The following is a 27,453-nucleotide window of genomic DNA, read 5'->3' as shown; positions in this document are numbered from 1 at the left end:
TCTTTTCTTTCTGTAGTTTACTTTGTCCTTCCCACATTTTCCATGTTTGAAATAAACCTGCTTGTCTCCCCTGTTAGTTTGATTATGCATTAGTTTGCCTGTACCTGGTAGATTATGTAGTGCTATGAATTAGTTGTGTCTAGCAAAGCAGTGGCGTTCTTAGTATATTGAAACTAATGTGTCCATGATGCATGTATGTGTGTATATGTGCATATATGAGTGTGTATACATATTTATGTGTGTAATATGCATATATATATATACATATATATATATATATATATATATATATATACATATAATATATATATATATATATATATATATATATATATATATATTATATATAATATATATACATGTATATATATATATATTACATACATACATATACATATATATATATATATATATATATATATATATATATATATACATATATATATATGTATATATACATATATATATAAGTATATATATATTATATATATATATATATATATATATATAATGTATGTAGTATGTATGTATGTATGTATATGTATGTATGTGTGTATGTATGTATGTATGTACATACATGCTTTGAGTTTTGTGTATATACATTTACATATAAATATGCGCAAACATGCAATCAAGTGGGTTGGTGTGTAGATAGGCTTTTTATATTTACTAATAATATAAGTAATACGCACATATATATATATATATATATATATATATATATATATATATCAGCATCGTCTTCACTGTTATTATTTTTATCATTATCATTATTGTAATAATTCTTATTATTCTTAACATTTGAATCAATGTACATTCTCAGGTAAATATACGAGATATTTGAAGTACGGTTACCAATCATATGTTTAGGAAGCTGTGCACACCTTTATCTATTCACCTATTCACCTATTCCCTGATACTGATTCACTAATATATAAGTGTGTGTGTGTACATAGTGCATGCACATGCACACACACACACACACACACACTGTTTTAGAGTAATATTACAAACAATAATATGTTACATTAGTTACAGTTTCATGCGAACATCATTTTTCTGAACTCATCAGATGTTTGGATCTGAAACAGTCCCCAGTCAATGACAAAACAGAAAATATAACTTAGCATAAATATGTTTTTTTGCAATATTTCCAGGACTAAAAAGGCATTTTGATAATGACAGGCTTTGACACTTACATGTTCTGGGGTTGATTTTCCTCTCTGAGTGAGATGTAGCAAACAAAAGCCTTATGATAGTTGTTAGTGACTACAAAGGATAAGGGGAGACAATTTCTGAAAGTTAAACATTTATAAATAAATAAATATATATATATCATCATCATCGTTTAAAGTCTGCTTTCCATGCTGGCATGGGTTGGACAATTTGACTGAGGACTGGCGAACCAGATGGCTGCACCAGGCTTCAGTCTTGATCCGGCAGAGTTTCTACAGCTGGATGCCCTTCCTAACGCCAACCACTCCAAGAATGTAGTGGGTGCTTTTATGTGCCACCGGCACGAGGGCCAGTCAGGCGGTACTGACAATGGCCATGCTCAAATGGTGCTTTTTATGTGCCACCTGCACAGAGGCCAGTCCAGTGGCACTGGCAATGACCTCACTCGAATGTTTTTTCACGTGCCACCAGCACAAGTGCCAGTAAGGCGACGCAGGTAACGAGATATATATATATATAGTATATCATTGGGTGAGCCATGCTACTAAAGAAATTCCTCATTGGCATGCCATTCATAGATTACTGCAGCAGCATGCAACCCACAGGCTGCAAGGTCAGAGGACAGGATGGGCATGAGCCAATGCCTTCAAGATAGTTACACAAATTAAAACCCCAGTTTACTGCAAAATAAAAGGGCATAGTCACATGATTCCTTTGACACAAACCTTGATTTCCAAACTGTGCACAGCTTCCTGTTACATGTACATTAGCACCACCCAGCACTCCCATGCACCTGCAGGCACTCACACACACACACAAAACATAAATATATGTGTATATATGTGTGTGTATATATATATATATATATATACAGACATATATATGTATGTATATATATATGTGTGTGTGTATATATATATATATATATATATATATATTATATATAAATAACAAGACAAATAAAAGAAAATGGTGCTCAACAAAATTGGCTGGGGTTACATGTGGTATTTAATAACAATTTGATTCAGCTCCATGCAATTTAAAGTTTTTGGAGGCTTGTAGAGTGAACCTAACTCATCAAGCCTCTGGAGAGAGTGTGACAATATGTGACTCCATTTCAAGATAACTTCTTGGTGTTAGCCTTCTATCGGTCTACTCAGTTCACATGGTGTTATTTGTCTCGAAGCCACATCTATTATTTTCTTCATTATCAATATATATCCTGACAATAAGGGCCTAAGAAGAAAGAAAATAATTGATGCTGCTTTCAGAACAGTAATAGCATACAAACTGAGTTGACCAATAGTAGCCTGACATCAAGAAGCCATCTTGAATTTGCTTCAAATTCTGTTACTCTGTATCTGGGTGTATATATGTATGTATGTGTATGCATTTATGTGTGTGTGTGTATATATATAATATATATATATATATATATATATGAGGGGGAGTGGCTACGTGGTAAGTAGCTTGATTACCAACCACATGGTTCTGGGTTCAGTCCCACTACATGGCATCTTGTCTTCTACTATAGCCTCAGGCCAACCAAAGCCTTGTGAGTGGATTTGGTAGACGGAAACTGAAAGAAGCCTGACGTATATATGTATATATATATGTATGTATGTGTGTGTATATGTTTGTGTCTGTGTTTGTCCCCCTAACATCGCTTGACAACCGATGCTGGTGTTTTATATATATATATATTGGCCTGCTCGCTTAGCCAGCGGGGTGGCGTCATTCGAAGGCTAAAACAGCGCGAAGCGCATTGTGACCAGCGATGTGTAGCAGCATCTGATAGCCTGGCCGGTCACGGTGATATATATATATATATATAGTTGAAAATATCTTCATAGTTATAAATATAGCATAAACGACTATAGAATAATTGAGGAGAAAAAGATGTTGCATCAAAATTATATTTAATACAAAATAATTTGTATTAAATATAATTTTGATGCAACATCTTTTTCTCTTCCATTTTTCTATAATTGTTTATGCTATATTTATACTATGACAATATTTTACAACTACTGTTTTCATATTCTTACGACTTGCTCTGGCTGTTTTTTATGAATATGATGAATCTTTATTAGAAATCATTCTTTCTCTCTTTTTGGACTTCTCAAAAAGTTTGAATTGTTCTCTTTTGCACTTATTTTTACCCATATATATATATATATATCGATTTTCTTTCTCCGTCTTCCCTTCCTTGGATCTTTCCTTTTCCTATGTTTCTGATGAAGAGCTCCGCTCGAAACGTTAAACCCTCCTTCTTTCTTTCCTTTCCTGAGCGTCCAATAACACTATATTTGTTCCACGTCCTCATGTTGTTGTGTTTTATCTTTTTTTCATGTTTGGATTTACTATATATATATATATATGTATGTATGCTTTTATGTATGTATATATGTATGTATGTATGTATGTATGTATGTATGTATGTGTGTGTGTGTATGTGTTAGGTTCATTCTACAAGCCTATGAAAATTTAAGCTACATGGAGCTGTGCCAAACATTAATACATATATATACCCAGACATATATATATGCATGTATAATCACAATTTTTATCACTTATATTACACCTCACTGCATTTTGCCTTTCATTTATCAGGTATGTGTATGCAACTGTATACATAGACATATACATATATATACACACATACACTCATATATACATATATGCATATATGTATGTATATGTATTTATATGTATGCATGTGTATATTTGTATGTATGTATATATGTATATATGTATGTATATATATGTATATATGTATGTATGTGTATATGTATATATATAAATATATGTATATGATCAGAAATATTAAATTTCTAAATATCTCATAGAGATATGTATGGTGGTGGAGCATAGGGTGGTTGTATACTGTCAACTTAACATGGCAGTCCCGTAAGGGAATTACACCACCACTGTTTAGTCAATGCTTCCTAGGGCTAAATAGCGGTGGTGTAATTCCCTTACAGGACTGTCATGTTAAGTTGACAGTATACAACCACTATATGTATATGTATATATGTATATATATATATACTCAACTTACAATCAAAGTAAAGAAACAAAGTTTACTTTAGAAGCGTTGAGATATATTAGAAAGATACAAATAAGGAAATAATTTATTCTCAGACACAAAATAATAATAATAATAATAATATAATAGCATGAACAGGATAAATTATCCATGATTTGCAGAAAAATCTGTCAACAGCCAGAAAATCTGTCATCTGTCTGCATTTGAGAATAGCTTATTCTTTTATATATATATATATATATATATATATATAACACACACACAAATGTATATATATATATATATATATATATATATATATACATATATATATAGGTATGTATATTTCTATGTTCAGTGTATACACAAACACTGCATGCATTTTTGTGCACTAATTTTGTAATATTCATACTCACTAATATATACACAGACTATTAATTACAATATATAGATACATGTATCTATATATTGCTCTAAAATTCCCTATAACTTTTACATGCACAGGTAAAATACATTCATATTATGTGTGTAATATCTACACACTCATACAGAACCCTAAACACACATACATTTTTATTTGTTTATATATATATATATGAGGGTGTGTTGAAAAGTTTAAGGCTATCATGAAAGGCCTGGTTGAAGGCCTAAACATCCAAGTTCTTTTACAGGTCTTAGAAAAACTGAAGGGCCACTGCAATAAGTGTGTGAACCCTAGAGTGGAATATGTTAAATAAAATCATAATTAACTGATCCTCCTGCATTTTCTTTTACCCAAAGCCAAGAACTTTTCAACCTCTCCTAGTATGTATGTATATATGTATGTATGTGTATAACATATATATTATAAGTATACCTAATATATACACACATATATATTATATATACATATATATGATATATATATGTATATATATATACATATAAACAATTCATAAATAAAGGCAAACAAAAAATTTTTTCGTTGCCCTTATTTTGAAGTATTTATAATTTTAACCTTTAAGGTATTTTTTAATATGCTGGCCATTGATAAATTTTTTTGGAAAAATTTTTTTGAAAAAATATTTTATCCTACATTAGATATATATACATATATATATATATATATATATATATATATATATATATATATATATATATATATATATATATATATATATATATAATATATATATATTTAAATGTATGTATATACACCCACCCACACACACATACACATACCTAAATATACACTCACATGCATGTTCATACATTCTAACCTGTGCTATATTTCAACTCACAGGTTCACAAGTTTTTAAAAATTGCATGTAGGCATTTTTGCAGTTTCCTTTATTCAATTTTCCATTGCTTGGACATTTTTTATTCCTGATTCAATTTTCAGCCACTACTCTATTTATTCTTACACTTTATACATTCCATTGTTCATTGTTGTTGACATATATGTATTCATATATGTAACTTTCATCTGTTCAGAGAAGAGTCTTCTCTGATGAAATGGAAGTTGAAACATCTGGCCATTTTGTCGAAAGGCAATACATACCAAGTACACTTAGCTAGTTTGTCTACTTGATTTTGACTTCTTTGTTATTGTGGATTACTAAAATAATCTATTTAGAATCTATCCATATGTATGTGTGCATTCCCCTTTTCTGGCGTATTATTATTATATTATTATATTATTATTATTATTATTATTATTATTATTATTATCATTATCATTATTATTATTAGTATTATTATTATTATTATTATTATTATTATTATTATTATTATTATTATTATTATTGAATGAGAGAGCAGTGCATTCCATCAAAGTGACACTGGGGTAAAATATATGAAGCCCAGCATACCCATCATGACTACCCGTCTGATAAGGGTACACCACACACATGCATCACAACCATATGTAAGCGACATGGTGATCTCATATCAAGATAAACAGCACATGACCTTGCAGGTGGGGCCCAGTTAGAATTTTCTTCTGGTCAAGTAACCCATCCCGCTCAAAAGGTCCCTGAATAAGGGTTGTTTAAGGATGTTGAAAGAACCACCCATGTTTCCAGAGGTGAATTATTCAAACCTCAAAGAATCCCTGTCAACACATAGCTATGATGCTCTCCCACTACTTCTGCTCATGATCAGAGACACACATATCGTCAGCCACTAAGGGACATGCTCAACTGGTTAAGGTCAAACAACTGACAAGCAAATCTGTGGTATTGAGCAGAATATTTGCTGTAGCCCATCTTTTATACCAAGACAAAACAATGTACATGATAACACTTCCAATCACTTAAGATCAGAAGCCATGAGAGCCACTGTTTATACTGCATCAGGACATCATCATCATCATCATCATCATTATCATCATCATCATCATCATTATATTTTACTTCACAGAGGTCTTACTTACTCTGGTTGATTCTTTGAGAGCAGACAACAACCTGTTGTCAGAGGTCTGACAGGGTCTCTTACCACAAATTATAAGACTCAGTATTTGGATGTTAAGTATCATGGAGGATACTCAACACCCAAGCACCAATCCCAAAAGTCTAGCTGTCTCCAATAGAGCAATTTTTGGGGGCATACTCTACCCTCATGTCATTTCCAATTATCAACATCATCATCATCGTCATCATTATTATTGTTGTTGTTGTTGTTATTTCTCCATGATTCTACCTTCTTTAAATGACCAGTTTTATTGATCAAGAGACACTAACACTACACCAATGTTTTTCTCCCTCAGCTGGTCACTCCAAAATTTCCAGTTGTGGTGAAGATTGGACATGCTCATTCTGGTATGGGAAAGGTCAGTATTCACATTTATACACACACACACACACACACATATATATATATATATATATATATATATATATACATTTATTATCTTATATATAAATGCAGGGTTGAGAAATCTTTCTTGTTTTGTCTCACTGGGAACTTGACAACCTCTCCTGTGCTGGTGCCACACGACATTGCAGCCAGTGCATTCTGTAAAGTGGCCGGTGAAGAAAACGATGTCCAGTAAAGAAACCAAGACAAATGATTTAAATGAACACCAGTCCATGAGAGCAGTACAATGGCTCCCAGTAAGAAGTGTGTGTGTGTGTGTGCATTTTGTGTGTATGTGTGAGAACTGTACATACATAAATACATATAAAAAGCAATTGCTAAAGCATTATAATGGACTTTCCTGTATGTTGAAAACCTATGTAGTCTTAGGCATCCAAGGAAAGCGAGTTAATTCAAATATTTGCATTGATTGATTAAATGGAGCCACCTGAAACGGCTGTAATGCACTGATACCTGGACATTCTTGTTACTTATTTGCTTTTTATTCACCTAACTTCGAACTGTATGGACAATACTGGACTGACTTGGTGCCTCAACTTAATCACATAATTCAACTGACTCTTATTTATTTCTTACGTATGGAGTTTAACACAGTTATAAATTAAATACTTTTACTTTCGACACATGTTTCGAAGATTTCACTGATATTATTCAAAAGAATAAATGGTTTAAAACAATGCAATCTTCTCTTCAGGGAAGTGAAAAACGAAACTCGTCAGTAAGACATTTTAGTAAAAAATGATGGATATGTATAGTGATTTACTGGACGCTATCAATATTGTTTGAAAAAACAATATTAATTGTTAATTGTTAACAAGGCAAAAATACACTCTCTTTATATATATTATATATATATATATATATATATATATATATATATATATATATATATATATATATATATGTGCACTGGTCCAGTATAATGTTTGATTTTAGTTTGCCCATTGCCATAGTTCACTGAAACCTAAACATCATAAACAATAGTGTATTTACCACATTTCTACCTAGGGGACATTTATATTTGTCTCTACATGTACTTCCTGGGATGGCTTGAGTTATCTGTTGCTTTATTGATATTTGACTTAACATTAGGGGGACAAGAAAAGGTAATTTTAACCATGTACCTGTTAAAGAATTTATTATATTTATGGGTTCTACGAAAGTGGATATCTATTAAGTACAAGAATCTTCTACCTACCTTTGTCCTAACATTAAGGGAGAAGGGGAAGGGGTGAACCATAAAACTTTCAGAGACCTATTCTTATGACTAAATGATAGAGAAAGTGGTTTGATACATAAGTATACCATATGTATGTATGTATTTATGTATGTTTACATCATTAATATATATATTGGGTTGTCTGGAAAGTTCATGCTGATTATCTTTCGACTTATTTCGAACATGGTTGAGTCCAAAAAATAGGATTTGACTACACCTCCATTTAGAGCACAGTTTAAGCTATCTTTTCGTGGAAGAAGGTTTATGTTCCTATAACCTGTGTTAATTCTGTAACCCTTTAAAATGGAAGATAAGAAAGTTCGTTTTCGGTACTTGATGCTTTGGGAACCAGACAAAAATTGCTGCAGCTCGGCTGGGATGTGTTACCCCACCCTCCATATTCACCAGATATTGCTCCTTTAGGTTTTCACCTATTCAGGTCTCTGCAGAATAGTCTTAATGGTAAAAATTTCAATTCCTTGGATGATGTAAAAAGATACCTTGATGAATTCTTTGCCATGAAACCACCTCAGTTCTGGGAAGAGAGTATTTTCAAGTTAAAGGAAAGATAGAGACACACTGTGCAACAAAATGGTTCATATTTGGTTGATTAAAAATGTAATGGCAAGTATTTATTGACCTTTTTCTTTCCTTTAAAAGTCGGCATGAACATTCCAGACAACCCAATATATGTATTATATGTGTGTAAGGTGGTGAGCTGGCAGAAACGTTAGCACACCGGGCGAAATGCGTAGCTGTATTTCGTCTGCCATTAAATTCTGAGTTCAAATTCCACCGAGGTCAACTTTGCCTTTCATCCTTTCGGGGTGGATAAATTAAGTACCAGTTATGCACTAGGGTCGATATAATCGACTTAATCCGTTTGTCTGTCCTTGTTTGTCCTCTCTGTGTTTAGCCCCTTGTGGGTAGTAAGGAAATAGGTATTTCGCCTGTTGCAACGTTCTGAGTTCAAATTTCGCTGAGGTCGACTTTGCCTTTCATCCTTTCGGGGTCGATTAAATAAGTACCAGTTACGCACTGGGGTCGATATAATTGACTTAATCCGTTTGTCTGTCCATGTCTGTCCTCTCTGTGTTTAGCCCCTTGTGGGTAGTAAAGAAATAGGTATTTCGTCTGCTGCTATGTTCTGAGTTCAAATTCCACCGAAGTCGACTTTGCCTTTCATCCTTTCAGGGTCGATAAATTAAGTACCGGTTACGCACTGGGCTCAATGAAATTGACTTACCCCACCCCTCCAAATTTCAGACCTTGTGCCTATTGTAGAAAGGACTATATATATATATACGTTTGTGTGTTTGTGTGTATTTGCAGGTGAAGATCGACCACCATCATGCCTTCCAAGACATCTCCAGTGTCGTGGCTGTGACCAAGACGTATGCCACCACAGAGCCATTCATTGACTGCAAGTACGACATCCGTGTGCAGAAGATAGGCAACAATTACAAGGCATTCATGTAAGTAGAGTGAGGAGGAGGACGGAGAGAGGGGAGATGGGGAGAAGAAGAGAGCAGGAGAGAAAGTGTAGAGAGATGGAGTGAGAGAAAGGAGTAGAGGGAGAGAGGAGAGGAAGAATAGAGAGGGGAGAGGGGGCAGAAGAGATGGGGTGAGAGAGAGAAGGGTGGAAAAGAGAAAGAGTAGAGAGAGATGAGGCGAGAGAGAGGTAGAGAGGATGAGATGGAGAGGGAGTAGAGAGAGATAGAAAGAGAGGGGACAAGATAGAGAAGATAGAAAGAGAGTGGGAGAATGAGACAGATTAGAGAGGGGAGGAAGAGACAGAGTAGAGAGGGGGAGAATGAGAATAGAGAGGAGGAGAATGAGAATAGAGAGGGGGAGAATGAGACAGAGTAGAGAGGGGGAGGAAGAGATAAAGAAAGAGAAAGGAGAGGAGGCTGGAGAGAGAGTAAAGAGAGCGAGAGAGATGGAATGAAAGAGAGAGAGAAAAGAGATGGGGAGAGAGAGATGAAGAGATGGAACAAGAGAGAGAGATATAGAGAGAGTGAGATAGCAAAAAAGAGATAGAGTGAGAGAGAAAGAGTAGAGAAACAGAGAAAGGAAGAGATGGGGAGAGAAACATGAGAGAGACTAGTAGAGGGAGAGGAAGAGAAGAAGAGAGGGAAATGGAGAGGTATGATGAGAGAGAGATGGAGAGAGACAACAAGGGAGAGAGAGAAAGATGGAGAGAGACGACAAGAGAAAGAGAGTAGATGGATTTTGAAGGGGAGATAGAGAGATGGAGCAAGAAAGACAGGAAGAGAGAAGGGGATGGAAATGGAGAGATATAGAGAGAGAAAGAAAGAGAGAGAGAGAAAGATGGAGAGAGCAAGAGAAGAAGAGTAGAGGGAAAGAGGGAGAAAGGGAGGCAGAGAGAGAGGAATAAATTGAGAGAGAAAAAGGGAGAAAGAGAGAGAGAGAGACAACACAAGGGTGTACTAAATACCATGCAAGATAAATTCTTGATCAACTGCAGTTTCCTTTGCTTCAAGAGAAAGGAAACAAGAACCTAGCAGCAATTGCAGCTGATTCAGAAGGAAAAGGGGGAGATAATCTAAGACAATCAGCAGTTACCTGCATGGAGTAGGTGTGGCTGTGGGGTTAGAAACTTGCTTCTCAACCACATGGTTCTGGGTTCAGTTCCACTGCATGGCACCTTGGGCAAGTGTCTTCTACTATAGCTTTGGGTAGACCAAAGCCTTGTGAGTGGATTTGGTAGATGGAAACTGGAAGAAGTCCGTTGTATATATGTGTATGTGTGTGTGTCTTTGCATAACAGTGGTGGGATGACAAACACACACACACACACACACCCTCATTCTTTTTAATTTTTCTATTTTACAGCCGCAAATCCATATCAGGAAACTGGAAAGCCAACACCGGGTCAGCAATGCTGGAACAGATAGCTATGAATGACAGGTGAGTAGGTCACTTCCTTCGGCCCCTGGTTAGTAGCTGACTACATTAGTAACTGACCACACACACACTTATTTCAAATATCTTGGGTCATACATATCTGGAAAAGACTTTCTAACTAGAAAGAGTATGGCCTGGTCAGCCTGCAATGATATGCATAAGATCTGGTCATCAAATCTAAGTAGAGACTTAAACTTGAAATCTTCAAAGCCACAGTTGAACCAATTCTACTATATGGCTCAGAAACCTGGACGTTATCAAAGAAGCTTGAGAGGCGGTTGGATGGAGCCTACACTCGCCTCCTTATGAGAGCTCAAAATCTCTCGTGGAAGCGCCATCCAACCAAAATGCAAATATATGGGAAACTACCACCAGTGTCATCTCTTGTGAAAGGTAGGAGAGTCCAGTTTGCTGGACATTGTTGTAGAGCTGAAAAAGAAGTAATTTCTACTCTTCTCCTCTGGAAGCCATCTACTCGCAATACCAGAGGGCACACACTCTCCTACCCTGATGTAATCTCCAGGGATACAGGCATCCAGCAACAGGACCTCCGTAATGCCATGATGGACCGTGAAGTCTGGCGTAGCATGGTAAATTCCATTGTCTCGACCACGGTCGAACAATGATAATGATGACACACACTATTTGTTTGGGCACAGGCTCCCAAACTGACAAATACCTGATCATCCCTCATTCACCCCAAAAAGACAATATTAGTGGAATACTCTGCCCCCAGCTACATCTTCTTGCTTTGCCTCCACCTCTTCTTAACTCCTCCTTGTTTTTCCACACCCATACTTTCCATCTCCCACCCTGCTTCTCTTTGCCCCACCTTCTCCATTGCCTCACTCCACTTCTCCTTTCTTTCCCCCACTCTACCTCTTTTAGTCTCACTCCATTTCTTCTTGTCCCTCTCCTTCTCTTTTGCTCCACCCCACCTTTCATCTTTCACCCCTTCTCCTTTTTCCACACCCACCTCTTTTTGACCCAACCACCTTTATGTTAAGGGTTCTGTTATGTCAGACCTCTCTGAACCCATGGCATACTTGTCCTTTTCCTATCACAATAGTAATAGGGTCCATTAGGGTTCTGTTATTTCAAACCTCTCTGACCCCATGGCACACTACTAGTCCCCTTTCTATCACTTACTCCAATACAAAGGGGACAAACAGTATGTCATGGGGTCAGAGACAGTTATGTCAGACCTACCAGACCCCATGTCACAGTGCCTGTCCCCTTTCATCAAATAAAGTTACGTTCACATCCATAGATACATAAACCCCTGTCAAACCCTACCCTTTTTCTTTTACATATGTAAACTGCTAAGTTAGGGGCTATAGAGGGGTTTTCATTCAGTAAGATTGCCACTGGCAGAAATGTTAGCATGCCGGGCAAAATGCTTAGCGGTATTTCGTCTACCACTACGTTCTGAGTTCAAATTCCGCTGAGGTCGACTTTGCCTTTCATCCTTTCAGGGTCGATAAAATAAGTACCAGTTACGCACTGGGGTCGATATAATTGACTTAATCCATTTGTCTGTCCTCGTTTGTCCTCTCTGTGTTTAGCCCCTTGTGGGCAGTAAAGAAATAGGTATTTCATCTGCTGTTACATTCTGAGTTCAAATTCCACCGAGGTCGACTTTGCTTTCATCCTTTCAGGGTTGATAAATTAAGTACCAGTTACGTACTGGGGTCGATATAATCGACTTAATCCGTTTGTCTGTCCTTGTTTGTCCCCTCTATTTGTAGCCCCTTGTGGGCAATAAAGTAATAAAATTGCCACTGATCCTTTGCCTGTCCCCCATTGTATTACAGATATAAGCTGTGGGTTGATGAGTGCAGCCAAATGTTTGGAGGTCTGGATATTGTAGCTGTGGAAGCCCTGCAGGGTAAAGATGGCCGTGAATATGTCATTGAGGTAAGACAGCTAGTGTGTGTGTGTGTGTGTATCTGTGTGTGTGTGTTTATGTGCTTCTGTGTGTGTGTGTGTATGTGTTTCTATGTGTGTGTATGTGTTTGTGTGCTTCTGTGTGTGAGTGTGCATGTGTTTGTGCGTGTGTGTGTCCGTGTGTATGTGTATGAGACAGTGTAAGTGTGTGTGTCTGTGTGTGTTTCTGTGTGTGTGTGTGTGTGTGTGTTTCTGTGCTTCTGTGTGTGAGTGTATGTGTGTGAGAGAGTGTGTGTGTGTCTGTGTTTCTGTGTGTGTTGTGTGTGTGTTTCTGTGCTTCTGTATGTGAGTGTATGTGTGTGAGAGAGTGTGTCTGTGTCTGTGTGTCTGTGTTTCTCTGTGTGTGTGTGTGGGTATTTGTATGTATGTATGTGGATAACAAAAGCAACAATGACAGCAACTATATCAACATAAATACTATTAGCGCTACAACAATAGCAGTAACACCACCACCTCAACCATTACTACCACCACAAGAACAACAGCAACATATCAAACCCATGCAACCACTGCAACACCACCTCCACCACCCACATGCCCAATACCACCATCACCGCCACCACCACTACAATTGTCACAACCACCATCACCACCACCATGACTACCACCACAAAACTACCACCACCAAGACATCACCACTACAACCATCACCACCACCATCACCAACACAACCACCACTGCTACCACCACCACAACCATCTCAATTACCACCACCATCACCAACACAACCACCACTGCTACCACCACCACAACCATCTCAATTACCACCACCATCACCAACACAACCACCACTGCCACCACCATCGCCTCAACCATCTCAACTACCAGCACAACACTTCATCTACCACAACACTACTGCCATAACAGCTCTCCCTTACCACAACAGCAATAATTCATACCACTATTGCAACAACAACAACAACACTATTACAACAGCAACAACACCACAAACAAAACATGACCACCACACAACACCAACATGAACACCACAACAATGTCAGCACCAGACTAACAACAACACCAAACAACATCACCACCATCGCTACCACCACCACTACCACAAACATCAGTAGCTTAAAACTAATAAAATCTCTCTTTCTCTCTCTTTCTCTCTCTTCCTCACCTGCCTTGCACTAATTACAGGTAAACGACTCATCAATGGTTCTGTTAGGGGAGACTCAAGAGGAGGACCGACGCCTCATCTCTGAGATGGTGCTGCAGAAAATGCAGATTTACTGCAAACCAGGAATGAGGTAAGTTCCATCAATAATATATTCTGTGCCTTTATATTTCTTCATCTTCTTTAACCAAACTGCAGTGCTGCCCTAAAGAATTCTTTGACGACTCAAATGAATCAACCTTATTATTATTTCTTTTAAAGCCTGGTACTTATTCTGTCGGTCTCGTTTGTGTCTGCATAGGTGCATTCCCTCCGTCAAATCAACATTACCTGTACAGGTGCGTCATGTGCCAAACATCATAAGACAGAATTATCTGAGAGCAATGTGAAATGAAGTGTTTCTGCTCATAACCACAACACAAATCCTGGTCTGGGAATATAAACCACGATCTCACAATTGTGAGGGTAACACCCTAACCAGTAAGCCATGCGTCTTCATAGTTTAATGTGTGTGTGTATATATATATATATATATATATATATATATATATATATATATATAATATGTATGTATGTACATACACACACACACATATATGTATAGATACATACATATATATATATATATGTATATATATATATTAAATTAGAGATAAAACCACTATTAGGCAAATCAAACAATGAAAAACACAAACCAATACATAGAAATAAAATTAATTAATATAAAATACAAAATATATAAAATATAAGATTCAAAATTTAAATTATTTAAATTTAAAGTTAAAATTTTAAAAATTATTTAAATTATTAATTTATACTAAGTTTGGTACTTAATTGGTACTTAATTTATCGACCCCGAAAGGATGAAATGCAAAGTTGACCTCGGCGGAATTTGAACTCACAACGTAACGACAGACGAAATACCGCTAAGCATTTTGCCCAGCGGGCTAACGTTTCTGCCAGCTCGCTGCTACATGGTGGTTCTTCATTGCCTTTGTGGAGCTGTGTGGTGAAAACAACCCAACCTGTGGGCAGCAAAGAACTTGCAGCTCCACCATGACAACACCCCCACTCATTCTACTCACATCGTTCAAGCATTCCTTGTCAAGCAAAAACACACCACCTGTTCATCAGGCTTCCTACTCCCCAGACTTGGCTTTGTGTGACCTTTGGCTATTCCCAAAGCTAAGAAAAAGCACTCAAAGGGAGAAGATTTGAGCCACAGAAGACATTAAGCAAAATTCGACGGCACAGTCTACAGCATCCCAAAAAGTGATTTCTAGAAATGTTTCCAGCAGTGGAAGGAACGCTCCCAAGGTGAATACTTTCGGAGTCACAGTGGGGAAATGTCTCCCCTGTCAGTCCAAATAGAACATGTGACAGTCCAACTAGAACAGAGGTGAGCTGGCAGAAACATTAGCACACTGGGCGAAATGCTCCCAGGGTGAATACTTTATAATAATAATAATGATAATGAAATTATTGTATCCAGTGCTCAGGTGCACCACAACTTGTCGAAAGTGCACATAAAGCATATGCAGTAATGTACAAATGTCTGGAAAGCGAACAATGCATGAGTCAGATACATGCTTGTGTGTGTATGGAGGGGAGAAAATCAGGTGTAGTGTTGGCGAATCTCAGGAAGCATGGAAGTTTTGAAGGATGCAGTGCTCCGACAACTAACAACTGATGCTGGCAGTTTGTTCCATGCTTCAGCAACTCTTAGGGGGAAAAATGCTTCCGAAAGTCACGGGAGCTGTGCTGTTTTCTGACTTTGTAAATATGCCCATGGGTGTTAGACAGGTGGAGTTTGAAAAGGTGCTCAGAGTTATGTTTAAGTTTAAAAGAAACTAAATCAAAATAGTGAGTTTTTTAATATTACTTGTCTTTTTGCCAAAAGTCAGATACTTTTTGACTACACCTCATATAGTCCTGATCCCTTTGGTAGCGGAAAACAACCCTGTACCGGAAGAAAGAAAAAAAAATTCTGATAAGGACAGAGTTACCTCCCCTTGAATGATTCCAGACGTGTCTGAAATAAGTGAACGTGTTTACTTTTTCCTTCACTAGTCTGCAAACAGGGAAGACCATGCTTCTAGAATAAATTTTCTATCAAGGGGGCACTGACAAAAACTCCCACTTTTTAAATTCAAGAATGCACCAAAATCGTGCAAGTTTTTTATGATTATTGCCCTCTCGTCCAATCAAAATTTGCACCATCTGCTTCTGTTGATGTATGGCCCAAGCTGTTCTAGCAACTTCCAATTAATTCTGTACAGCAATTCCTAATCTTTTAAGCATTATTTTATAGCTGGCAAATATCATAACTTGCACCTCTCTGGAATCCTAAAAAAAGGACCTATGGTTGTTTAACCTGGTTTTACAGGTGCTCACCATTGCTACAACATATTTCTGTGTCTGTCCTTATGTTGTTATGGCTGTTGCTATTGTTCCTTCTTCTTGTGGACTCCACCTCTGCTTTGTAGACCATGGCCTTAGCGTTGCATCAACCATTTACTGGGCACTCACTGATAATTCTACATGAACATCCTGTATAAATGTATATGTGTGTATGTGTGAAACAAGAAGAAAGAGTAAGAGAAAGTTGGGGCGAAAGAGTACAACAGGGGTCGCCACTGCTCCCTGCCGGAGTCTCGTGGAGCTTTTAGGTGTTTTCGCTCAATAAACACACACAACACCCGGTCTGGGAATTGAAACCACGATCCTCCAACTGCGAGTCCGCTGCCCTAACCACTGGGCCATTGCGCCTCCACAATTATGATTTTATCCAACATATTCCCCTCTCAGATTCACATACTTATTGCGCGTTAGGAAGGGCATCCAGCCGTAGAAACACTGCCAGATCTGACTGGGCCTGGTGCAGCCATCGGGCTTCCCAGACCCCAGTTGAACCATCCAACCCATGCTAGCATGGAAAGCGGACGTTAAACGATGATGATGATGATGATGGTGATTGCAGCAGTCCTTTCGGTTTTCTAAACCCTGTAAAAAGTACTCAGAAGATAGGGGCTCCAACCAGGCCTTTTGCAATACCCTTAAAGCCAGAAACTTTTCAGCATACCTTCATACCTATTGTGTGGTTAGTTAGGGTAAACCCCGGCTGTTTCCTCTTAAAACACATCTGCTTATTCCATTATTACAATCCAGTATGTTGTCTCAGGAATCAAAATACATTAAATTTGAGAATTATGGAACAATACCCAAAAATTCCTAATTTCTTGTTTTGTTTATATCATCGTGATCACCGTGATTGACCAGGCTATCAGATGTTGTTACACATCGCTGGTCACAATGCGCATCGCTGGTCACAATGCGCATCGCCGGTCACAATGCACATCGCTGGTCACAATGTGCACCGCTGGTCACAATGCGCATCACTGGTCACAATGCACATCGCTAGTTACAATGTGTATCGCTAGTCACAATGTGCATTGCTGGTCACAATGCGCATCACTGATCATAATGCACATCGCTAGTTACAATGCGCATTACTGGTCACAATGTGCATTACTGGTCGCAATGTGCATTGCTGATCACAATGCGCATCGCTGGTCACAATGCGCATTGCTGGTCACAATACACATCGCTGGTCACAATACACATCGCTGGTCACAATGTGCATTACTGGTCACAATATGCATCGCTGGTCACAATACGCATTACTGGTCACAATGTGCATTGCTGGTCACAATGCACATCGCTGGACACAATACGCATCGCTGGTCACAATGCGCATCGCTGGTCACAATGCGCACTGCTGGTCACAATGCTCTTCACATTGTTTAAGCCTTCAAATGACGCCACCCCACTGGCTAAGCGAGCAGGCTAACAGAAGAAAGAGTGAGGGAAAGTTGTGGCGAAAGAGTACAACAGAGATTGTCACCACCCCCTGCTGGAGCCTCGTGGAGCTTTAGGTGTTTTTGCGCAATAAACACTCACAGCGCCCAGTCTGGGAATCGAAACCGTGATCCTACGACTGCTAGTCCGCTGCTCTAACCACTGGGCCATTACGCCTCCCATGTTTTCTTTATATAGATACATATAATACACCACAACCATCACTACTTCATCATCATCATCATTACCACAAACCCCATCATCACCACCACCGGTCACCAATATCCCTCCTTCACCACCTCCAGCACCAACCTCAGTTGTAGTACCATCACCATCAATCACCAACACAAGCTGCACTCCCACCACCCTCTCCTCCACCACCACCACCACCACTTTCATCACAATCACCACCACCATCCCCACCAGAGCCACCACTACCATCCCCATCACCAGCACTGCCATGACCACCACTACTGATGATCTTTCATTCTCTACTACAGTCAAGGACCCAGTGGCTCCCTACAACAACAGTACACGGCAGACACTCCACCACCACCACCTCCACGGCCAGCTGGATCACGTACTGGTCAAACTGATGGCGGGTAAGTGAGATTCTTCACATGCTAGAAATAACAGCTAAATCTCCCTAATATTAAGATAAAGGAAGTACATGGTAATATAATTCTAGATATAAATTGTGTTTGTATACACACACACACACACACACACACACATATATATATATATATATATATATAGGTGCAGGAGTGACTGTGTGGTAAGTAGCTTGCTTACCAACCACATGGTTCTGGGTTCAGTCCAACTGCGTGACATTTTGGGCAAGTGTCTTCTACTATAGCCTCGGGCTGACCAAAGCCTTGTGAGTGGATTTGGTAGACGGAAACTGGAAGAAGCCCATCGTATATATGTGTATATGTATATATATATATAATTATATATATATATACGTGTGTATATATATATATATATATATATATATAGGTGCAGGAGTGGCTGTGTGGTAAGTAGCTTGCTAACCAACCACATGGTTCTGGGTTCAGTCCCACTGCGTGGCACCTTGGGCAAGTGTCTTCTACTATAGCCCCGGGCCGACCAAAGCCTTGTGAGTGGACTTGGTAGATGGAAACTGAAAGAAGCCCATCGTATATGTGTGTGTGTGTGTATGTTTGTATGTCTGCATTTGTTCCCCCACCATCACTTGACAACCAATGTTGGTGTGTTTACGTTCCAATAACTTAGCGGTTCGGCAAAAGGTACCGATAGAATAAATACTAGGCTTACAAAGAATAGTTCTGGGGTCCATTTGCTTAGAGGCATTTGGTCCATCTTTACATTCTGAGTTCAAATGCTGCCAAGATTAACTTTGCCTTTCATCCTTTTGGGGTCGATAAAATAAGTACCAGTTGATCAATGAGACTGATGCTATCAACTTAACCCCTTCCCCAAAACAGCTGGCCTTGTGCCAAAATTTGAAAGCATTATTATTATCATCATCATCATTATTATTAGTATTATTATTATCATTATTATTATTATTATTATTATTATTATTATCATTATTATTATCATCATCATCATCATCATCATCATCATCATCATCATCATCATCATTATTATTATTATTATTATTCAGTAGTTTTATTTTTTATAGCGTGCTTTCACTTCACTACCGAGCGCAGCTCTGTGTGCCTTGGGTATGTGCTGTGATTTGTTGTGATACTCTGATGGTTATTGTATGGAAAGTGTTCTGCGCAGGATGTGTGCAGTGCCTAGTAGTGCAATTTTCTGTATGTTATATGTGTTTGTAAGTCCTGGTGTTTTTGTTATGTATTTGTCTGAATATCTTTTTTAATTTTTTTATTATATTATTATTATTATTATTATTATTATTATTATTATTATTGAGTGAGAGAGCAGTGCATGCCATCAAAGTGACACTGGGGTAAAATATATATTATTATTATTATTATTATTATTATTATCATTATCATTATTATTATTATTATTATTATTATTATTATTATCATTATTATTATTATTATTATTATCATTATTATTATTATTATTATCATTATTATTATTATTACTTTTTTTTTTCTTCTTTCAAATTTGCTTCCATTTCTTGCCGAGTGTCTTCCCGACTCCTAGGGCAAAGAAACTCATAGTATACATTGGTAGGCCATTAAACCAAACTCAGTAGTTCGTTAATTTTTTTTTTTTTTTTTTTTTTTTTAAAGTTAAATTAAAATACATGAGCAGCAACAGTTCTCACATCGACAATGCTCTTCTCAATACGTGTGATGTACCAGTTAAGACAATCTTTTGCACTTCTTGCAGGGATGGTAAGCCAGGGATCATTTTCATATAATTTTCGGTTCCCTTCTTGATCATTCCTAGTGCTCCTACGATCACTGGTATTGTAACCGCCTTGAGATGCCACATTTTCTCAATTTCAATGAGTAGGTCTTTATATTTTCTGAGCTTGTCAAACTCTTTCGCTGAGATATTATGATCACAGGGGATGCTCATGTCGATCAATAAGCAAACTTTATTGTTTTGGTCTTTAAGAACAATATCTGGTTTATTGGCCTTGATGGTTCGGTCTGTATGTACTGGAAAGTCCCACAGCCTCAGGGTGGTGATTATACCACTTGTCGGCAGTTTTGATATTGTAATGCCGACTTATTAGCCAGTGTAGATATTGGCCAACTCTGTCATGTCTTAATTTATACTCCACTGGTGCTAAGACTTTACATCCAGAGATTAGGTGGTCCACTGTTTCAATCATGTCGTTGCAGAATCGGCATTTTGGGTCTGCTCCATTTTTCATCACATTGGCCTGGTAGTTCCGGGTTAATAGGCTTTGATCTTGAGCAGCCAGGATGAAACCTTCGCTCTCTGCTTTTAGCCCTGAGCTCCGTAGCCACTGATGGGTTTGCTTCTGGTCAACATCAACATATTTGCCGTGCAGAGGTTTCTCCTCCCACCTATCAGCCAATTGCTCGTGCGCTTTTTTCATTGCCATCATTTTCACCTTCTTTGCAACAATAGTTGCCGTACTTCCCTCGGGTTGTTCAGTTTGGGTATCCTGCACGAGATCAATAGCAAATATTTTGCTTTCCTATTATTATTATTATTATCATTATTATTATTATTATCATTATTATTATTAATATTATTATTATCATTATTATTATTATTATTATTATTATCATTATTATTATTATTATTATTATCATTATTATTATTATTATCATTATTATTAAGGCAATGGGCTGGCAGAATTGTTAGCACACCAGGTGAAATACTTAGCGGTTTTCTGTCCATCTTCACATTCTGAGTTCAAATTCTGCAGGGGTTGACTTTGCCTTTCATCCATTCATGGTTGATGAAATAAGTACCAGTTATGCACTGAGGTCAATGTAACCAACGTTACAAAACTTGAGGCCTTGTGCCTATAGTAGAAAGGAATTCCACCGACATTGACTTGGCCTTTCATATTTTTTGGGGTCAATAAATTAAGTACCAGTTGAGTATAGGGGTTGATGTAATTGACGGTACAAAATTTAGGCCTTGTACTTATGGTAGGAATGATTATTATTATTATCATTATTGTTGTTGTTGTTGTTGGGTGCATTTTAAGAACTTCCTTTGCTAAATTTTAACTGTTGTTTTTATCATTTTTCTCAGACCTCCCGGTCAGCAACCTGGTGTTCCAGCAAGGCCCGGACAGCCAGGACAGGGTCCACCGCAAGCAGCGGGGCAGCCGCCGCCACCACCACCGCAGCAGCAACAACAACAACAACAACACCAGCAACAACAAAGCCAACAGCAGCACCCTCACCAACAACAGCAGTCAGGGAACCAGGCGCACCCGCCGGCCCCAGGGGGGCAGGGCCAAGATGAGGACACAATGCAAAACCTTCGGAAGACTTTCGCTGGAATTTTCGGGGACATGTGAAGCAAATTTTAAGGGTCTGGGGATTGTTAGGCGGGGTGGAATGAAGTAGCAGTGCTTTGTTTTTCTTTTTTTTTTATTTAAAAAAAAATTTTTTTTCGAAATGAAGCAGGTTTTTTTCTAAAAAAAGAATTTAAAAAAGGAAAGAAAGGAAAAGAAAAGAAAAATATCAAGTCAAAATAGGTGGAAAGAGTGTCCCCACATTTATCAGGACACCCTTTAAATACAGAGAAAACCCTTCATGAAAAGAAAAGAAATTGCCAAAATAATCTTCACAGCTAATGAATTTCCCCCTGTCCCACCACATCCACCCCTCTTCAAAACCCGAATCAACCAACCAACCAAACCATAACCAAACCAACCCCCTCCCCCGCCTGCCACCACGCTGTTGAGTTCGGGGGTGGAACAGGGAGGGGTAAGAACAGGAAGGGTAAGGAAAGGAAAAAAAAATAAAGATATGAAAAAAATGGGGGGAGACGAGGAACAGCAGAGAAGAGAGGGAGAGTGCGTGAGTGTGAGTGTGAGTGAGTGTTGGAGTGGAGTGATGGAGTAGATATAATGGGCAGAGCGAAATGCGACAGTGAGTTGGTACCAGGGGGTGTGTTGATGCGGGAGGGCAAGGCGTGGTGAGGTCAGGTGAGGTCAGGTGAGGTCAGGTCAGGTGGTGTTGTTGTCTCGTTGTCATAGTCGCGGTGGTGATGGTAGTGTGGTAAACCAGTGGAGGTGGTGGCAGTGGTAGTAGTGTTTGTGATTGTTGTCGTCATTGTCATCGTCATCGCCATGGTGATGGCGATGGTGATGGTCGTAGTAGTAGTAGCAGTAGTAGTAGTAGTAGTTACAGTAGTAAGTGAAAGGTTGTGTTGTCTTCGTTGTGGTCATTGTCTTGTGATGTGGTGTGAACTGTTGGTCAGTGGCCATCGCTGTACGGCAGCTGAGGTGGAGTAGAATTGTGGGGGGTGGGAGATTAGGGCAGTGTGTGTGTATGTGTGAGTGTGTAAAGGAAGGAAGAAACAGACAGAGAAGGAGTGAGAGAGACAAACAGACAGACGGAAGAATAAAGGTGGTGGGAGGAGCTTAGTATGTGTGCATGTAGCAGAGGAAGGTGGAGAGTGGTGGGTTATTAGGAAAAAGAAGAGTACCACTTTCCCTGTTTCTCCCCTTTTCCCCCCGTCCCCCTCCTCTTGCAACCTATGACACTCATGAAAAAATGGAGACCGTGCAGCCAATCTGGGCACTTCTACACAACCACTCAACAAGGTTAGACATAGCAGCAAAATTTTCTTCAAAAATTGTATTCTGTTGTCTTCAAAAAAAATAAACACAGAAAAGGACACATTAAATAATGTAATTTTAGACAACCCTCAACAAACGTGATGGTCACAGCTGGATTGCCTTTGATCTTAAACTCTACTTGATCAGGATTGTTCTCAGGCTAAACAGCAACAATAAATTACCAATCTCTGCCCTTTTTCCCCGCCTTTACATAGCTACACCCACTATTTCTATCTTTTTACAGAAACACCCACTATCACTTTCCCCTTCTATACAGAGCCATGCCCACCTATCCGTTTCACCTCCTACAGACAGCAATATACACTATTTCTTTCTCCCTAACACACTTAGCCACACCCACTATCCCTTTCCTCTTCCTACACAGCCACGCCCACTGTCTCTTAATTTTTCTGCACACTGCTACACCCACTATCACTTTTTACACAGCCACACCCACTATCTGTTTCACTTCCTACCCACACATAGCCACGCCCATTGTCTGATTCTTCTTCATACTCGACTACACCCACTATCACTTGATTTTTCTGCACACAGCCACACCTACTACTACTTTCTAAACTGTTTTACTTACTACACAAACATAACCGTGCCCACCCACTATCACTTTCTTCACTGAACCACACCCAGTCTGTTTCACCTCCTACACAATCATATACAATTTCCTCTTCCCTCCTACATGCATCCCTTACATATACATTCCCTTACACCTCTCTTTCTCTCAACTCCACCCACACACAACCACTCTCTTCATCTCTATCTCTCACTCTATTTTAACTGCTCACTAAAACCATTTCTACCTGCATCCTCTCACCAGCACCTACAGACTTCTTAAGCCTTATCCAATAATCTTTATCTTAATCTTAACCCTCTCCATCTTCCCCAAAACTCTACCATGACAACTGCCACCAGCAACATCACCACCACCACCACCACCAACACTAACTTCACCACCACCACCACCACCATCATCACCATCACCACCAACACTACCAATGCGACCTGCAGCCAACCAACCAACTGACTGACCAACCAAATAATTCAATTAACCACCCACCCACCCACCCAACAAACCAACCAACTAGACCCCCTCCCCCACAACCCTCACTCTTCAAAAATATATTCCAAAGAAAGTATTTACTCAGCCACATCCCACCACTTGAGCTTAAGTTAGGGTATATATATAGACACACATATATATATATATATACATACATGTACATATATATATATATACATATATATATATACATAAATATATAATATATATGCATATATATACATATATATATATATATATTATATATATACATAAATATATAATATATATATATATATAGATAGATAGATAGATAAATAGATAGATAGATACACACACACGTATATATATATATGTATACATATGTATAATATGTATATATGTATATATATGTATACATATGTATATATATATATATATATATATATAATATATATACTATATATATATATATATATAATACATAGATGTATATATATTTACATCTATATATTATAGTGTAAATATATAGATATATATTAAAGTATATATACACAGACATGCAGGAAGTGAATAGGCACCTTTAATTTTCAAAATCTTTTATTTGATAATAATTGGTTGAAGGAGAGGTTTTCTTCTAGCTGCTCGTCCATAATACCCATTCTTGGACTAACTTCTAGCTGTTTTGCAATGTCAGAAGCCTACGAACGGGATTTGTTTTCTACAATTCTATTTCCGAGGGCCCAGGTTGGCCAGGACGAGAATCTGTTGAGTTTTTTCCTTGGCTTTTGAATTGCAATATAATTCTATTAACAGTAGCAAGAGGAATTTGAAGATTTTCGGCAATTTTTCGTTAGCTAAGACCAGCCCCAGATTGCCCAACAATACGACCTCTTTGAAAATCTGACAGTTGTGCGGAATCTTTTGTGTGTGGCATGGTTACTCTTTGCAAATGTTTAATATAATGGCACCTGGAATGAAAAAGAATAATTAGAATTGTAAATTCGACACAGCTGAAAACATATTAAGACGCTTAGATCAGAAATTTTGAAAATAAAAGGTGTCTACTCCCTGCATGTCTGTGTATATGTATGTGTGTGTGTATATATATGTGTGTGTGTGTGTGACTGTGCATATATGTATATATAATATATATATATTATATATATATATATATTATATAATATATATATAATATATATATATATATATATATATATATATATATACATATATATGTTCAAGGAGAGAAAGCTGGGTATTTTAACATTAGTTTAATTAGAATGTAATTAGAATCTAATTAAACAGAGTGGGTGGGACTGATGTTAATTATTTTTTTATTTCCTTCATTGGTGTGCTTGATAATAATAATAATAATAATAATAATAATAATAATAATAATAATAATGTTTCTTGATCACGTCTACCTAACACCACCCCCTACACATTTCGAAAGCCCTTGTCGACCCACTTTGCCTGTCTCCTTCTGCCTTCTCATATTAAAAATTGCTGATCATTATTAATCATTTTAAATTACTAATTTGGTCTGTCCCTGTATTTATTTTTCATACTTCCAGCATCATTGCTGCCCTCACCCTGCTATCTGCCCCTTTTTTTTGAAACTCCAATTAACTGCCTCCTCTTCCTTCACCTCTCCTACACTACCCATTGCCAATGGAACCCTTTTGCTAACGTGTATTGGCTTCTCCCCACTCCCCTTTCCTCCCTGCAATTTACACATACATACATACATACATACATACACACATACATACATACATACATACATACATACATACACACACACACATATAATACATACATACACACACACATACATACTCAGAGATTCATCACTTTGACAATTTCTCACCAAGGTGCAGGCTTGGGCAGACCAGTAGCTACCCAAACATTTCAAACATGAAAAGCCTGATGTTTCCACATCCCTACATCAATACTTCATGGTGCCAATGATGTCACATGTATTGCTTTCAAAGCATGAAGTGGCAACATGGTTAACATGCAGCAAGGCAACACCATGTACTCTAACAAATAGGATACTACAAGGGAACAGATCCTGTACTCTAACAGATCCGATACAAGAGAACAGATCCTGTACTCTAACAGATCCGATACAAGAGAACAGATCCTGTACTCTAACAGATCCGATACAAGAAAACACATCCTGTACTCTAACAGATACAATACATGAGAACACATCCTGTACTCTAATAGATCCGATACAAGAAAATACATCCTGTACTCTAACAGATGCAATACAAGAAAACACATCCTGTACTCTAACAGATACAATACAAGAAAACACATCCTGTACTCTAACAGATACAATACAAGAAAACACATCCTGTACTCTAACAGATACAATACAAGAAAATACATCCTGTACTCTAACAGATACAATACAAGAAAACACATCCTGTACTCTAACAGATACAATACATGAGAATACATCCTGTACTCTAACAGATGCAATACAAGAAAACACATCCTGTACTCTAACAGATGCAATACAAGAAAACACATCCTGTACTCTAACAGATCCGATACAAGAAAACACATCCTGTACTCTAACAGATGCAATACAAGAAAACACATTCTGTACTCTAACAGATGCAATACAAGAAAACACATTCTGTACTCTAACAGTTCCACCAATCTGCTGCCCTATACTGGTACTTTCTTTATTGACCCCAGAAGGACAAAAGGCAAAGCTGATGATGGCAGATTCTTGAATAGAGGCCACGGTGAGCCAGAGCAGATCTGTCAGGCGGCTTAGTGACCCTCACAATTCTTCAATGCCTTGCCGTTTTAATTAAAAAGATGTCGATGTCATTATCGTAATTAGGGCAACACAGCTTGGATAAATCACTAGTTCAAATGCCAGTGGGGGGGTCGACTTTGTCTTTCATCTTTCAGGGTCAATAAAATAAGTACCAGCTGCACACTGGGGTCGATTTAACTGACTTAGCCCCTCCCCCAAACCTCTTGGCCTCATGCCAAAATTTGCAACCAT

General features: G+C 37.9%; 2 protein-coding genes and 1 long non-coding RNA gene across 11 annotated transcripts in view; 2 read left to right on the top strand and 1 right to left on the bottom strand.

Annotated features, from left to right (window-relative positions):
* Positions 1 to 23,311, top strand: part of LOC115225485 (synapsin-like) — a 31,412-nt gene extending 8,101 nt beyond the window's left edge. For 2 of the 3 annotated variants that reach the window (XM_029796440.2, XM_036514113.1), the window contains exons 5-11: positions 6,951 to 7,013; positions 9,612 to 9,754; positions 11,136 to 11,210; positions 13,022 to 13,124; positions 14,298 to 14,407; positions 18,633 to 18,734; positions 21,844 to 23,311. In XM_029796440.2, the coding sequence (XP_029652300.2) occupies positions 6,951 to 7,013; positions 9,612 to 9,754; positions 11,136 to 11,210; positions 13,022 to 13,124; positions 14,298 to 14,407; positions 18,633 to 18,734; positions 21,844 to 22,114 (867 nt within the window). In that variant the 3' untranslated portion in view covers positions 22,115 to 23,311. The remainder of the gene's footprint in view (positions 1 to 6,950; positions 7,014 to 9,611; positions 9,755 to 11,135; positions 11,211 to 13,021; positions 13,125 to 14,297; positions 14,408 to 18,632; positions 18,735 to 21,843) is intronic. The other variant, XM_036514114.1, reaches the window with a different exon arrangement.
* LOC115225484 (prestalk protein-like) lies at positions 3,796 to 27,453 on the top strand. Of its 7 annotated transcripts, none has more exons than XM_029796439.2 (2): positions 3,796 to 3,850; positions 26,359 to 27,453. In XM_029796439.2, the coding sequence occupies exon 2, from the start codon at positions 26,381 to 26,383 to the stop codon at positions 27,170 to 27,172; it is 792 nt and encodes a 263-aa protein (XP_029652299.2). In that variant the 5' UTR covers positions 3,796 to 3,850; positions 26,359 to 26,380; the 3' UTR covers positions 27,173 to 27,453. The 7 variants fall into 7 exon arrangements, with proteins under 7 accessions (XP_029652299.2, XP_036370008.1, XP_036370013.1 ...); XM_036514115.1 differs by lacking the exon at positions 3,796 to 3,850 and having other exon boundaries at positions 25,624 to 26,493; positions 26,530 to 27,453; XM_036514120.1 differs by lacking the exon at positions 3,796 to 3,850 and having other exon boundaries at positions 25,624 to 26,944; positions 27,051 to 27,453.
* Positions 23,421 to 24,379, bottom strand: LOC118768168. The gene is made up of 2 exons (XR_005004024.1): positions 23,999 to 24,379; positions 23,421 to 23,944 (listed from the first exon to the last, which is right to left on the bottom strand). It is a non-coding gene; the product is annotated as an uncharacterized LOC118768168 (long non-coding RNA).

Source organism: Octopus sinensis, linkage group LG27 (assembly GCF_006345805.1).
Source record: "Octopus sinensis linkage group LG27, ASM634580v1, whole genome shotgun sequence".
Taxonomy (NCBI): Eukaryota; Metazoa; Mollusca; class Cephalopoda; order Octopoda; family Octopodidae; genus Octopus; species Octopus sinensis.
Note: the sequence above shows the minus strand (reverse complement) of the source record. Positions and strands in the feature narration are given on the sequence as shown.

Excerpts from the sequence above, each read along its gene's own strand:
- LOC115225484 (XM_029796439.2), top strand. The coding sequence starts at position 26,381 with ATGGTGCCAATGATGTCACATGTATTGCTTTCAAAGCATGAAGTGGCA.